The 15,468-nt window shown below is 32.4% G+C and overlaps 1 protein-coding gene across 3 annotated transcripts in view; it reads right to left on the bottom strand.

Moving 5' to 3' along the window:
• LOC143042481 (THO complex subunit 2-like) overlaps positions 1-15,468 on the bottom strand; it is a 65,330-nt gene that overhangs the window by 22,515 nt on the left and 27,347 nt on the right. For all 3 annotated transcript variants that reach the window (XM_076214787.1, XM_076214789.1, XM_076214788.1), the window contains exons 20-31: positions 14,119-14,283; positions 13,696-13,758; positions 10,793-10,887; positions 10,058-10,184; positions 9,443-9,584; positions 7,431-7,588; positions 6,843-6,971; positions 4,757-5,070; positions 2,551-2,617; positions 1,821-1,917; positions 1,258-1,387; positions 230-672 (exon numbers count right to left, since the gene is read on the bottom strand). In XM_076214787.1, coding sequence (XP_076070902.1) covers positions 230-672; positions 1,258-1,387; positions 1,821-1,917; positions 2,551-2,617; positions 4,757-5,070; positions 6,843-6,971; positions 7,431-7,588; positions 9,443-9,584; positions 10,058-10,184; positions 10,793-10,887; positions 13,696-13,758; positions 14,119-14,283 — 1,930 coding nt within the window. The remainder of the gene's footprint in view (positions 1-229; positions 673-1,257; positions 1,388-1,820; positions 1,918-2,550; positions 2,618-4,756; positions 5,071-6,842; positions 6,972-7,430; positions 7,589-9,442; positions 9,585-10,057; positions 10,185-10,792; positions 10,888-13,695; positions 13,759-14,118; positions 14,284-15,468) is intronic.

Genomic DNA, 15,468 nt, shown 5'->3' with positions numbered 1-15,468 from the left:
TGTGGTTTTGTAGATTTATAAGATTTCATGGGGATTTAATTTCGAGGTTTCCATCAATTGGAGGTGATATTATATGAAAGCTAAATTTTGTCAGTGTTTTAATTTCGTTGATATATTCTTTCCACAAAATAAACGAAATTAAATCCTCCACAAAAATTTCTGCTTTTACAGTAGTTTGTAAATCATTTGTGAAATTTATATAACTTTGATGTTTTGTACAAATGCCTACCTCTTTCATCAGTATGACTTTTGCTAATCTCTGGACTATGGTGTGTATGGCTTGATGACTTCTCCACTCTGTGTACCTCCTTCTCCCGTCCTTCTGGCTCCTTGTGCTCATGGTCTGGTGTGTAGGATCTCTTTAAAGTCTTCTCATGTTTTTCCTGACGTTCCTTCTCTCTTCTGTCTTTATGGTCTTCTTTTGCCTTAGTTTCTCTTGGAGAATCATGTCTCTCTTCTTTTACAACTGTATCCGATACATCTTTGTGTTTACTTTCCTTTGCTCTTTTATCTTCCTTACTGGACTTATCTTTCTTGTCCTCTTTGTTCTTTTTCTCATCTTTGTCTCTATTCTTTTCTTTCTTTTCTTCCTTATTTTTCTCCTTCTTTTCCTCTTTAATTTTTTCTTTCTTTTCTACCTTCTCTTTAGTGCTATCTTTTTCTTTTGATGTTCTAAAAATAAAATAACCAGTTAAATTCCTTATTTAAAATGACTTAAATCGTAGAATAAATATAAACAACAACAGCAATCATACTCCTCCCCCAAAAAACCTTAGTCCATTCATCAGTACCTTAGGAAGTAATGTTACACCTTTATTTGATATACAAATAATGAAAATGTTTGCTGAGTTTCACATTGACAAGATAACAGACTAACTGAAACCAATAGGTTTATATTGAACTAATCACACAAAAAATATAAAACATGCTACTCCACAGTATGTATGTACTGGTAAATTCCTCTGTTATCCGAAAAATCCCTCGACAGCTGTAATGGTACAGTGGAATCCATGTACACTCCCTATCAATACTAATGGAGATGTGTCACTAGTGTATTTACAATGTTCAATATTTACAACACCAACACCAGGGAGTGTTAGGACACCCGGTAGAATGTTATTTTGGTGGAGGAAGTACTCGGACAGAACCCCAGGGCTGCTCAACAGGGACAGACAAATCAAAGATATCAGCAGATTGATCTCCAGGTCAATGTCGGGAGCAACATTAGAGGTATATAAACAATGTGTGGCTACTAACCCGTTAACTAGTTCCTTCTTTTCTTCATTCTTTTTGTCTGTTTTAACTTTGACATCAGTCTTCACCTCCTTTTTCTCATTTACTTTCTTCTCCTTTTGATCTTTAGAATCTTTGTTATCCTTCAACTTGACTGTAAAAACAAACAAGTTCATTAACTATAATGTTCATAACTGCGGAGTTCCCCTTGATAATTTTTCTCGGTCTGCTAGATTTGTTTTAAAGTGTCAAGTATATGATCTGCTATCTTACATGGATCATTTTATATTATCTGCATTATTCATGGAGCAGAGCTTATTTCATCTAATAATAGAAAGTTGATATATGATTTAAGTTTTCATGATAACCAAATTTCTTCGTTTATTACGTATTTGAATGTGTCAAAATCAATCATAGTGTTATACAATCATGTACATACATGCCTGCATTTGCATAAGGTCAATTTCTATTAACTGCAGCTTGTATGTTGAAATCAATAAAAATAGGTTCAACAAATTTTAGAAAAACTCTGACAGATAAATTTACTTTGATGAAACCCATCAAAAGATCTAAATATAATCTATTACCATCATTCTGTTTGCCTGTTTTAGCGTCGTCTGCTGCTTTCCTGGTAGGTGTAGCTGTACCACCTTTAGATGACTGAACCTTGGCTTGAGCTTTATTCTACAAATTAACAAATCTACTCTTTACAATTGTTTGTTCTGAGTAATTTCTAAATAAATGGTTACCTGTCCATGGGAATGTGTCCATGGGACCCAGATGATGCCCCAGCTGGCTTATAACATTATGAAGGTACATAACTCAAGAATGGTAAAGAGAAACTACCCAATTTATAATTGATCTGAGATTTGTGGTAATAGGCTGAGTATTTAAGATTCATAACATTTTGTTGAGGTATTTATAAAGGGGAAAAACTTTGTCCACAGTCAAAGTGATATCACCAATATACACACTTGATCTGAGTTTAGTGGTAATAAGCATTGTGTATAAGTTTTATAAAATTTGGTTGAGTCAAACTTAAGTTAGAGAACACAAACCAATTCTGGGATAAACTGGCATGTACAGACGTACAACAATAAAACTTATAATGCCCCCCTCAGCTACTGCGTGGGCATAAAAATGTCATCATAAGTTGTCTTTTCTTTCTTTTTTCTCAGTACAACAGTATTTATTTCCTCTTCAATTTGATCTTTTTAAGCCTGTTTGTAACTGGTTTAATATATATAAATGAAAATCAAATTATTACTTAACTAATTGATATAAAAGGCAGGATACAGGAATGTATAGTTTACTTACATCTTTTTGATGAAACTCATTTTCTGCCACCCATGATGTTTTCTTTCCTTTCAACTGACCTGAATATCTAAAAAATACATACCAATGTTAGTTTAAAATTGCTCACTCATATCATCAGACAAAAACTCAGCCTGACATGATGAAGACACATGTCTATCTTTATAGATCTGTATGTCTACAACATACTTACATAAGAAAACATCAGTGAGAAACTCCATTTTTTTTTTTTTTTAAAATGGTCTTTCATCATCTTGACTTTTCAAGACTATTTAGCTAAACAATTAATCAAGAATGAATATTGATGAACTTTGTGGAGTCATTAGTAAATGTACAGTATGTGTCATAACTATTTAATATGATGTTAAGAAAACTAAATAGTTTAGGTATAGTACTTTATTCCATCAGTAAATATGGTTCAATAGTCTTTATTGTCTTTGTATTGACCAATTTAATATTCCAACAAGCATTCTGTGAGTATTGCATTCAAAACATAGTCCCCTACCGGTTAAAAATTCATTGTAATGGAACAACCATAAATCTGAACAAAATCATCAGACTGGAACAAAATTAAAATTTGATCTGTAATTTGTAATGATAAAACATGCAAATTTTCAAATTAATATCCTCAAGAATGACAAACAAACCTACCACTAAATTCTTCAAACAATTTACCAAAGAAAAGGGAAAAAATCCAGAATATCATTTTGTCTTTTAAAAAATGGGTTATTTCCCTTTGTTCAGAAATCTACTAATTAATAAGTATGTCATAAAAAATCAATTTTATTGAAAGTGCCAGGGGCGGGTCCAGGTAAGGGCGTAATGGGCGTACGCCCCCCCTTTAAAAAAAAAAAAAAAAAAAAAAAAAAAAAAAAAAAAACTATCGTTATAATCTGCTAGTATTGTATTGAATGATGGCAATTTATCATATTCATTAATTAAACACATACTCTGATTTCTTTTTATACTGATTCCCCAATTTGATGGGTCATCATCAACCGTAAAATTTCGTTTCTCTGAGTCCGGCGTGTTCGACTCTGCGATTAGTATCCATTGTTGTTGATGTGATAAAGAATTCGCAAAGATGTCGATGTCAAAAACAAAACGTCAAAAGACCTTAAAATCGTATCAAGGTGTCTTGGACACCTTTTTTAAACAACCAAAACGGTAAGTAAATCAGTATAATACATGAATTTTGGTTGTTTTGTGTGACACTAACTTCGATTCCCCATAGCCATTCTAAATATATAGGGGGGGGGTAGGGGGGGGGGGTATATTACTATATATACGATACTGGGTATATTCTGACAAAAGGGGTTGTATTTTCAGCTAAATTGTCTAAAATGGGGTTATTTTTTTACGCGTTGCCATCCAATCATTTTAATATACCATAGACAATTAATGGAGAAAACTCGGCATAAAAAATGTCACACCCTGACACTTTAACTATAAAATATACATGCTCCAAGTCAGGAACCGTTACATTAGTGCAATTCTCTATTATTTTATGTTTTTAAGCCAAAAAAGGTCCAAAAATTTTTTCGCCTCGCTTCGCTCGGCGAAATATTTTATTCTACGCCCCCCCTTTCAAATATCCTGGACACGCCCCTGAGTGCTCTGTTCAAAGAGAAAAGCTAAAATCGTGAAAGCTGAACTGGACCTTTAACTTGTCATGATAAAACAATAAACCAAATATCAAATCAATATCTTCAAGCATGAAGAATAGAAATCTGGAAAACGGATTTGCCGGACTGACAGATGGACAGACGGACAGAGTGCAAACTTAAGAGTCCTCTTAGACTTGGTCAGTAGGGGACTAATAATTATTGTTTATAAGACATTACGTCTCTAACATGTCTATGACACTTACCCCATAGCTAAGGCATAGATATCAGGTCTTTTCTCTTGACACTTACCCCATAGCTAAGGCATAGATATCAGGTCTTTTCTCTTTCTCATCTCTAACATGTCTATGACACTTACCCCATAGCTAAGGCATAGATATCAGGTCTTTTCTCTTGACACTTACCCCATAGCTAAGGCATAGATATCAGGTCTTTTCTCTTTCTCATCTCTAACATGTCTATGACACTTACCCCATAGCTAAGGCATAGATATCAGGTCTTTTCTCTTGACACTTACCCCATAGCTAAGGCATAGATATCAGGTCTTTTCTCTTTCTCATCTCTAACATGTCTATGACACTTACCCCATAGCTAAGGCATAGATATCAGGTCTTTTCTCTTTCTCATCTTGTCTGAGTCTATCTACTCTCCTCTCCAAAGCCTGACCAAACTGTGTGATCTTGGGATAATTTGGTAAGATCTTGGTCAGTACTATCAAGGCATTGCGTATTTGTATATAGTTCCCACTTTCCAGGCATGCTACCATAGCTTTTGTAATTCTGAAATGCCATTTGTGACAAACATGGCGATAATTTTCAAAGTCTAACTGATCAGCTTTATTAACACTGTCAGCTCCTTTCCTGAAGACTGTTACAAATCCAGGGTAACTGGCACACTCCTAAAACATAAAAAACAATATTTTCATTAAAAACCACCCTACATCCTGGGTAAATTATGGTCAATAATGACCAGATTTAAATGTTTTTTTTTAGTAGAGGACTCTTGAAACATACATCCTTTTTATTTGCTCAATGAGGGTGGGAGGAAAATCAAGGATTTTTTTTTTATCATTGATTATTGTCATATAATATAATACAATGAATAACTTATTTAAAAACAAGAATGTGTCCATAGTACACGGATGCCCCACTCGCATTATCATTTTCTATGTTCAGTAGACCGTAAAATTGGGGTCAAAACTTTAATTTGGCAATTAAATTAGAAAGATCATATCATAGGGACTTCAACTTCACCAAAAACTACCTTGACCAAAAATTTAACCTGAAACTTGCACTATTATTTTCTATGTTCAGTGGACCATGAAATTGGGGTCAAAAGTCTAATTTGGCAATTAAATTAGAAAGATCATATCATAGGGAACATGTGTACTTAGTTTGAAGTTGATTGGACTTCAACTTCATCAAAAACTACCTTGACCAAAAACTTTAACCTGAAACTTGCACTATTATTTTCTATGTTCAGTAGACCGTGAAATTGGGGTCAAAAGTCTAATTTGGCAATTAAGTTAGAAAGATCATACTAAGTTTGAAGTTAATTGGACTTCAACTTCATCAAAAACTACCTTGACCAAAAACTTTAACCTGAAACTAGCACTATTATTTTCTATGTTCAGTGGACCGTGAAATTGGGGTCAAAAGTCTAATTTGGCAATTAAATTAGGGCTATTCCAGAAAAAAATGTATGGGGGGGGGGGGGGGGGTGGGGGGTTGGAAGGCACATTGTATTAATAATACATGGGTGATGGGTATCAGAGCAACTTTTCACACAATAATGCACTATAATTTTTAATTACACTTGTCTGGGTGGCGGGTGCTGACAAAAACTGCCTTCCAACCCCCTCATACATTTTTTTCTGGAATAGCCCTTAGAAAGATCATATCATAGGGAACATGTGTACTAAGTTTGAAGTTGATTGGACTTCAACTTCATCAAAAACTACCTTGACCTTGACTTTAACCTGAATGAACGGACGGACGCACGGACGAACGGAGGCACAGACCAGAAAACATAATGCCCCTCTACTATCGTAGGTGGGGCATAAAAAACATTCATTACTATGTGCATTCATGCATTGAAGTGTTGTTCAGTCAGAAGTTAAACATATGAAATATTTTCCAATGTTCAATTTCTAGGATAAGTTATACCATAGTTATCTATTTGATTTTAACACAAACTAAATTTGAACAGGTTCATGTTCAATTAATACATTTGTAGTGAAAACATGTTAATTCAATTATTTAACAAAGATAAAATAAAACTTTATATGTTGTTTTACAGTAATCTTTTACGCCTGTGGATACATTCTGTGCATGAGGTCTATCTTCGTAAAAGTAGTTTCCAAGATGTTTGGTCTGAGAGAATAATTTGGTCAATTTCTAAATGTTGGATTAATAATTATTAAGACCATAGACTTCCCTATTTTTCTTTTTTCAACACATGCCAGTTTAACTTTCAACAGCATCGTTCAGGAGTAGCCATAAGGCTATATATACTTCACCAATATTACAATTTAAGAGCGTGAAACTAATTGTCAGTCCAACTTCACCAAAAGAAATACACCTACAAATACATTAATAAATGTGCAGTTCTTCACTGGTTTTAATGTTGTTCAAAGCTGTCTCAATCTCTTACTTTTATTCACACTTTTACCTTTTCATATATTTTCCTCTCACTATGCCATCTCATGATTGTGTCTAATGCAGAACACAGAAATCTACCATACCGATGAGCCTCATTCTCAGTACAGCTTGTCACAGTAAAAGTAATATCACAGAATATCTACAATACATATATATAATATTAAGTTAACACCTGCTTAACAGTTACCTACTAGTTGTGAGTATCTATTCCAATAAACATTTTTTTTTTTAATCCTGAGAAAAATTGATTTTTATATTCCTTAGTCATTACAATATGTTTTACTTTACAACATATGGTCTTGAAAGGCAATGGGGTAGGTCTCTGCATACATTATACAATATTTGGCCAATGTCAGAAAAATACCATTCCTTTCAGTCATTTCTTATAAATATAATATACAAACTTTACTTATTCCAGTAGTCGGAAGATTGGGAGATTAATATTTATGAAGGAACAGTAAAATTAAGTTCAGTCCAATAAATGCCAATATTTTAATTAGACCAAATGTTTTCACACAAATAAACATTTGTCTTTTTTCAATAATGTCATGAATGTATTATCAAAGTTCACTATTTTATAAACAGTGTAAAATCTTACCCTATCATAACAGATGAGTGTAGAAAAGTTTGGAGTCTTTAAATCATGTAATATATGTATGAACTTGGCGCAGTATACTGCATCACTGGCAGTAAAACAACAGCGAGGGAAAATACACAGCTGTAGAAACTGAGTGATTGTCTCATTCTTTGTGGAACCTACAACACAAATTAAAATCAACTTAAAAATAGTACTGAAGCCACTACATCATACTTTTATAAACTATTCCTCGTCATTAAAGATATCTGTAAAATAGGAATTAAAAGTTTCTATAAAAACTGCTATGAATAAATCTTGCACAGTATCAAAAGGAATACTAAGATGCATATTGTCATAGAATAATGACGATTCTCTGACAGAGAACACTTCTACCTAACTGATAACAAGAACAAAAGTATACAATGGGATTTGTTCATAAAACTGTGAACTTCTTAGTCTGTTTATTGTCTGCTTATTGTCAATCAGCAAATATTTCATGTATAATTTATAATTGATGGTCCTTGTAGGTAGTTCTTTAACAAATAGAATTTCCCTTCCTTTAAAACAAAAATCATACATATTTTGCACAAAAAGATTATGATGTGGTGCCCTTCCAAACCAGTATTACAAAACAATGCTGTTTTTATCAGGCACTGCAAACTTTTCCCAGAAAAATCCATAATGAAATTTAATTCAACTTACCAAATGCTAGATCAATTTGAACAATATGTTTGAAATATTTCTTTTAATAAAAATTTCTAATTGAAACTTCACACATTTGAATATCTATTCTAACTACTGCTTTCATTTGTAACTTCTTATTTGAATTATTGAAAACTTTAAATATTTATATTGGGCAACACATAATAATATATATTAAACTTATTAACTTGCATACTATTTAAATGTTGACATTACCACAAATCCTTAATTCTATTCAACAATAAGTTATTTTAGACCATAAACAATAAATGCAGAAATTAACTACATGTACAAAATGAACAATGCAAAATGAAGTGTCTGACATTTGAAAAATACCAGACATTCAGAGATTTTATATTACAAGGTATCTATAGATAAATATTGTTTCTGAGCTTTCAAAATATACTTAACAAGAATGTGTCCATAGTACATGGATGCCCCACTTACACTATCATTTTCTATATTCATAGGACTGTGAAATTGGGGTCAAACTCTTTAATTTTCCATTAAAATTAGAAAGATCATATCATAGAGAACAAGTTGATTTGACTTCAATTTCATCAAAAACTACCTTGACCAAAAATTTAACCTGAAGCCAAACAGACAAACTTTTCTATAAAAAAGATATTAATACATATAACACGGGTTATGTTCTTCTCATATATTTTATGATAGTATGATACTAAACCCCTAACGGGAGGGATTGTACCTGATATTCATATGATGAAGACATAATCTTTCAATCAGTTTAATTGAGGTCTGGAGCTGGCATGTCAGTTAACTGCTAGTAGTCTGTTGTTATTTATGTATTATTGTCATTTTATTTATTTTCTTTTGTTACATCTTTTGACATCAGACTCGGACTTCTCTTGAACTGAATTTTAATGTGCGTATTGTTATTCTTTTACTTTTCTACATTGGCTAGAGGTATAGGGGGAGGGTTGAGATCTCATAAACATGTTTAACCCCGCCGCAATTTTGCGCCTGTCCCAAGTCAGGAGCCTCTGGCCTTTGTTAGTCTTGTATGATTTTAATTTTTAGTTTCTTGTGTATAATTCGGAGTTTAGTATGACGTCCATTATCACTGTACTATTATGCATATTTTAGGGGCCAGCTGAAGGACACATACGGGTGCGGGAATTCTCACTATATTGAAGACCCATTGGTTGCCTTCGGCTGTTGTTTGCTCTATGGTCGGGTGGTTGTCGCTTTGACATATTCACCATTTCCTTTCTCAATTTTAAACTAACAAAAACAAAGGAACGAGAGACCAGAGGCATATACCAAAAAAACAAAATAAATAAACCAAAATCTTAGCTTTTAATACATACGTGAAATAAACCATTGTTCTTTCTGAGCCTTTAATCTGGAATGAACTCTTGAGACATGCTCAGACTGTTTCTTTTCTTCATCTTTTAATTTCTCCAATAATGTTGTACACCTTTCCTTTTCTTTTTTCTTTTTGCTTTGTGGCTGAAAATTTTTACATATTTAAAAGATAATTTAACCCATTCAGACATTGAAAAGAAGACAATGTAGTTTATCAATTTTCATTCTATTTCTACAAATTATAATCTTTTAAAGAAGTGAAAGTATGAGGTAAATCCAAGAAGTTAAAAGTTGCCCTTACTTAGAAGAACTTGCATTTAAATACTTCTTGTTCTGTTGAAGATGCACTGGTAGCCTTGGTTTTTTTTCTGCTCCTTGGTCGGGTTGTCTCTTTGTCCCATTCCCTGTTTCCATTCTCAATTCTATTACTGATACAATTTTTGTAATTTTGCATTAGACATGAATACATTTAACTTCCTCATATAAACCGCTCAAATTCAGATCACATAATCATTTAGGAATTTTTAATCATTGTGGCATTTAAATATGATTTTTTTCAAAAAACAAAATGCAACCTTTTTTTTTATTCCTCAATGCAATGATATAAAATGACTAACCAGATCTTTGTTATCTTCAATTGTGTTGATTTGTGAGTCCAGGCTGTTCTTCTGTTTCTCATACACACTGGTAGGTACAGCTAAGTCATACACTGATAAAGACCAGAATGTCACGAAGAAATAAGGGCTGTGTAAAAAAGATAAAAACAATGATTATCAATTTTGGTATTGATCAACTGCTGTACAGTGAAGGGAATGACAATCAAATATAGTCATCAACAAATAACAAACATACAAGAAAGCAAAATGAAAAGTATGTCCTATGGAAGAACAAGTCCATAAAATCTCATAAAATTTTCGATGGACTTCTGTTATCCTAAACAAATTCACTGAACTCTGTGTCCTGCTTGTGATTGCTTCTTTCAGTATATCAGTGTAAGACGGCTGTTCAAAAGTGAGTCTATTTATCGATAAAATATTAATGAAAATAAAAGAAATTTCTTCTACAGATGCTATTTCTTGAATTTGAAGATTAGCTTTAATACAAGTTTACAACTATCCACAAAATAATTGATGTCTTAAAATTCCTTAACCACATACTGAACCTAAATCATGTAAATGTTGATGTGCCAAATGCTGAATCGAAGATCTCTTAATATCCCTTCTGTGACTTGAATATGTAAGGTTTAGTAATATGTGTTTACTTCTGGTTTGATGGCTCATTGACACATACCTCAGACATCTTTTACTGATGTAAATATAATCCTTAAACATAAGCATGCGACAAAAACTAACCTGAGATCTTCCCATACTTTAGCATTATACACAGGACGTATTGAGTTTATCACAGGTTCCATAACACCTTCTGATGCTTCTATATACCTCTGGGTCTGTAATCAACAATTAAGTCTATATAAACATGTTTTTAAAACAAATAAGATTATGTGTCCATAGGCCACCATGCCCTGCAATGTCAGGGTTAACTGCCTTAAACAAAAACTTGTAAATTGATAAAGAAGAAACAAGATTAAAAACATACTACCACATACTTTCATATGTGTAGCATAAAAATCTGAATTAGATGAAAAGCAGAAATACTTAAAGACACATATCAAATCTAGTATAAAACTTTATTTCATAAAGGGTATACACCTTATTCATATTTTTTCCATTCTGGAGTAGCTTTGAGATTACACAACTCTTTCAAAACAGTTGAAGCTATCAATAAATGTTCAAACAAATACCAAAATTTGTAAAGGCTTGTTATGCAGACTTCGGCAAAAACGTGAAATAATATATCCACAAATGTGTATGCTTTCCTCAATCCACGCAAAATTGGTATGAACGAAAAATAAATGAATCCACAGTACACCTAAATCGCTATTTTTTCAATTCTAGAGTAGTTCTGGAATTAATCATCTCTTTCAAACCAGTTGAAGCTATCTAGGGTCCTGCTTAAACAAATCAAAGCCTTAAAGGCTGTAAAAGCAATTGCTGCCATGTTAATGTTTGGGGACTTTTATTTTTCATCCACATATATACAAGAATTAAACCTGACATGAGTGTTGTCTAGTTAAAAGTAAGAAGGTTTTAACTTTATATAAATAAAAGACTTTAGCAGAAAGTCATTTTTAATATGTTTTATATTTCACAAGGAGACAACACGTTTACCAGGCTAAAGTTGGGGTCAAATATACATGTGCTGAAACATATAACTCAAAAAGAAATCATCATGGATTATCCCCTGGTAGTGTTTGTAACTTCCTTGGCAGTAATTTCCTTTATTGATTTAATTTTAACAATTTTCTTTATTAATTTATATTTAACCATTAACACAAATGATTAAGTTAAAACATTTCAACTTTCCAGACGCAAATGTTAAAAAACGGGAAAGAAATAAAATATCTTACAAGACATAAACATGTAAAGAATAAATGTATATTTCAGCTTAATAAAAATATTTTCATAATGTTACTTTGTCATCATTTTTAAAACTAAGTTCCAAACATTATTGCTCAGTTGATATGTGTCCTTCTGATGCGGTACGAGCACAGGCACTTGTTTCTATCCATAGGAAGGTCGATTATCCATATAAATAGTTTTATATGGATAGTCGACCTTCCTATGGATAGAAACAAGTGCATGTGGGTACGAGATAACTACAATTCTCATGCAATCCCGAAAAGGGGGGTCATCACAGACAAACATGACATTAAATCGTTATCACTGAACTAGTATATATATTGTATAGGGGCCAGCTGAAGGACGCCTCCGGGTGCGGGAATTTTTCGCTGCATTGAAGACCTGTTGGTGACCTTAATTCTGCTGTTGTATGTTTTTCTATGGTCGGGTTGTTGTCTCTTTGACAAATTCCCCATTTCCATTCTCAATTTTATTATACGAACAAGAACAAACAGCTCTACGTTGCTTTGATATTTATCAATTTTTAGGAAACATTGCGAAAAATGATCTTCAATATTTCGAAAACATGTGAAATAAAATTGCTAACACGGTGGACCGTCGAGTGTCAACAAACGTTGTAGACTTGTTCACTGAAAAGACGAGGATAATGGTTTCATCTGACAAGTCACATTTGTTATGCAAACCCAGTTTTGATCATGATATTTAAAAAGACGTACTTTTTTTCAATCTATGTATTAATAAACTAGAAAATTCCAAATTGTAAATATCTCTTCATCTGGACCGACTTGGCATCTACTACGTTTGGACGGGTCCATTTCATTAGTAAGGTGATCGATAAATATTACGGAGTTTTGACAGAAAAGGAAAACGAACTTATTGTTATGTGTTTTCAACAAGGGTTTCGTTCCCCTAAATTATTTGCGCAAATAAAGTTTGTCTATTTTTAGATTACAGGTAATAATTTGACACTACGCATTAACCTGTGTAGTGATTTTGATTTTACGATAAATGTATGAATGAACGATAATTTTATGAATGAACAAGAGCACCTGACCTCTTAAAGAAACACAAATTAAACATAAAAAACCGTATTTATTAGGAGATAATTCAGTTAAATTTTCAATACTAAATCAACAACTGAAATGAATCCATATTTTGTTGAAACATCGTACGAACGGCGGAAAACGGAATCGCATTTATAAAAATGTACTTTTTTTCACTCGGACTTCTATGTTATTTGATAGTCAAACGGTTGACCCTTTAAATACAAAAATACATCTACAAGAACATATTCTGAAACTTCTTAAATCCACTAACGTTTTTTTAAAGTTTCAAGCTATGTATTGCATTAGAAAACATACATAGGTGTTAAAGAATGACTGACCAGGAGCCTGTTTAACAAAATACTATGGCTTGATCTGGGCGGAGTCTCTGATCTGGGTCACAAAGATGGCCATACGCGACGGCATAAAAGCAATTGCTTTAAAAACTGTGCGTAAAAAAATGGTTCATAAACTTTACAACATGTACAAGTTTCAAAATGCTCGCTTCCTCCACATTTTCTAAAGTTGTCTAAATGAGTGTTTTTTCATAAGACTTGTATTCAAAGTTTCCTGTCTAAATGAGTGTTTTTTCATAAGACTTGTATTCAAAGTTTCCAATTCAGACACAAAAGTCAGAACTGCAATTACAAAATGTCTGTTTATTAAGAAACAAGGCATATATCAACTTGAAACATCACCACTGTTCAAAGCATATACATGTATATATAATACCTTTTGCTGACTGGAGGTCTGTTTGTTAGCTTTGTCAATCTTCCTCAATTCATCATACTTCAACTGAAAACATAAATATAAATTCTTTTCACAAAGTTAATGTGATTACTTTGATTTCTTCGTTTTATATTTTCTTATTTTATGTGATATTTATTTTTAAATCAATCTGCCATATATGAATAAAAAGAAAAGAACAATTGTTCCAGAATTAAAAAAAAAAAAAACACCACTAACAATGAAGTTTTGTTCCTCATAACTTTTTAGATGACTTTAGAAACACCTTTAAGTTTGATAGAATTATTATAAAAATAAATTATCTTGCTTCAAGGTTTAACAGTTTCTTTCCAAGAACAAAAACATTAACAAAAAGATTATTGTCTTATTAGTGCCTGGACTTGTACACAAACTTATATGTATCCTTACATTTATTGCATAAGCATACTGTGTTCTACAGAGAAAGAATGCTGCATCAGCTGGCACATTGTAACTCATTATCAGAGTATCTACACTGGGAAGGCGTTTAACAAACTCTTCTGTACTCAGCTGCATGGACAGGAAGCTACCAAACTGTACCAATGTGTCCTGACACTGCAACAAACAAATATTTCTGTTCAAGATACAGCATTAAAATACTTCATCAGATATAATAGAAGTAGAAGATCCGATATAATAGGAGTAGAAGCTTCCCAAAATATTCCATAAAATACATTCAAAACCACACGTTTTATATACACCTGTCTTCAAAACATCCACAAATGTTAATGTAGGGTTAAAATCTTTATAAATGTTTATAAAAACAATTTGTTACAAATATTATGCAATGACTTAGGAAAAATGAAATTTAAACTCAAACTCAAATATGTTGTATATACAAAATGTAGGCAATTGTAACTCAAATTTAACAGCTGTTTTAGTTGGCAAGATGTATTAAATGGCATTACAGCTTTTACATTAATGCTAGCAAGACAAATCTTTGTTTGGCTTGCTTGCTTTGTTTGTATCAATGTTTGCTCAAGCATGGTAATTAAGATAGGCGGGGCTTCAGCTTGTATACATCATACTTAAATTTTATTGGACGTTATGTTGGAGGTTAAAGACACTAAATTTTAAAACATCACATGACACATATTCTCACATGTTTCCTTACCTGTAAATATACAATACAGACGGGATTCTACTTCGTCGAAATTATCTGTTCATTTTCACAATCGTAGAAACGGAAGACAATTTTTTTCCCGAGATCCAACTTAAAGACTGTCGTCAAGCACTTTTAGTAAAATAACTATTCGAACACACCTACTCTGATTTTGTGATCCATTGGATAGGTATTTCACTTGACCCCTATATTTCATCTTTTATAGTGCCTAACAAGATTTTGTGAGGTAGACGAAATTGACTTTAAAACGATCGTATTGACTTTTGATGTGCAGAAATAGGCAGATCGGACATATTTTGACTTTAGTTACTTACTTCTTAAGTTTGGGATTAATTGTAATCAACATATTCCAATGAGACTGAAAAATGCTTTTTTTTATTATGATAAATAATAATTTTACCTGCCGTAGTCGTGCGTAAAATATATTTCGGTATTTCTCTTACGAAAATGACTTGTTTAATGGAACAAAACGTATTATTTGTAAACTTTCTCTTTACTCTTCACAATAGGCTTTTAAAAAATAACCTTTCCAACTGTATATTCCGAAAATTTTGTGAAAATCGAATAAGTGGCAATTCTTACCTTTCATACCTTAACTTTCATTGATAAAACATAAT

Source organism: Mytilus galloprovincialis, chromosome 8 (genome assembly GCF_965363235.1).
Source record: "Mytilus galloprovincialis chromosome 8, xbMytGall1.hap1.1, whole genome shotgun sequence".
Classification (NCBI taxonomy): Eukaryota; Metazoa; Mollusca; class Bivalvia; order Mytilida; family Mytilidae; genus Mytilus; species Mytilus galloprovincialis.
This window is presented reverse-complemented; position numbering and strand designations above follow the sequence as displayed.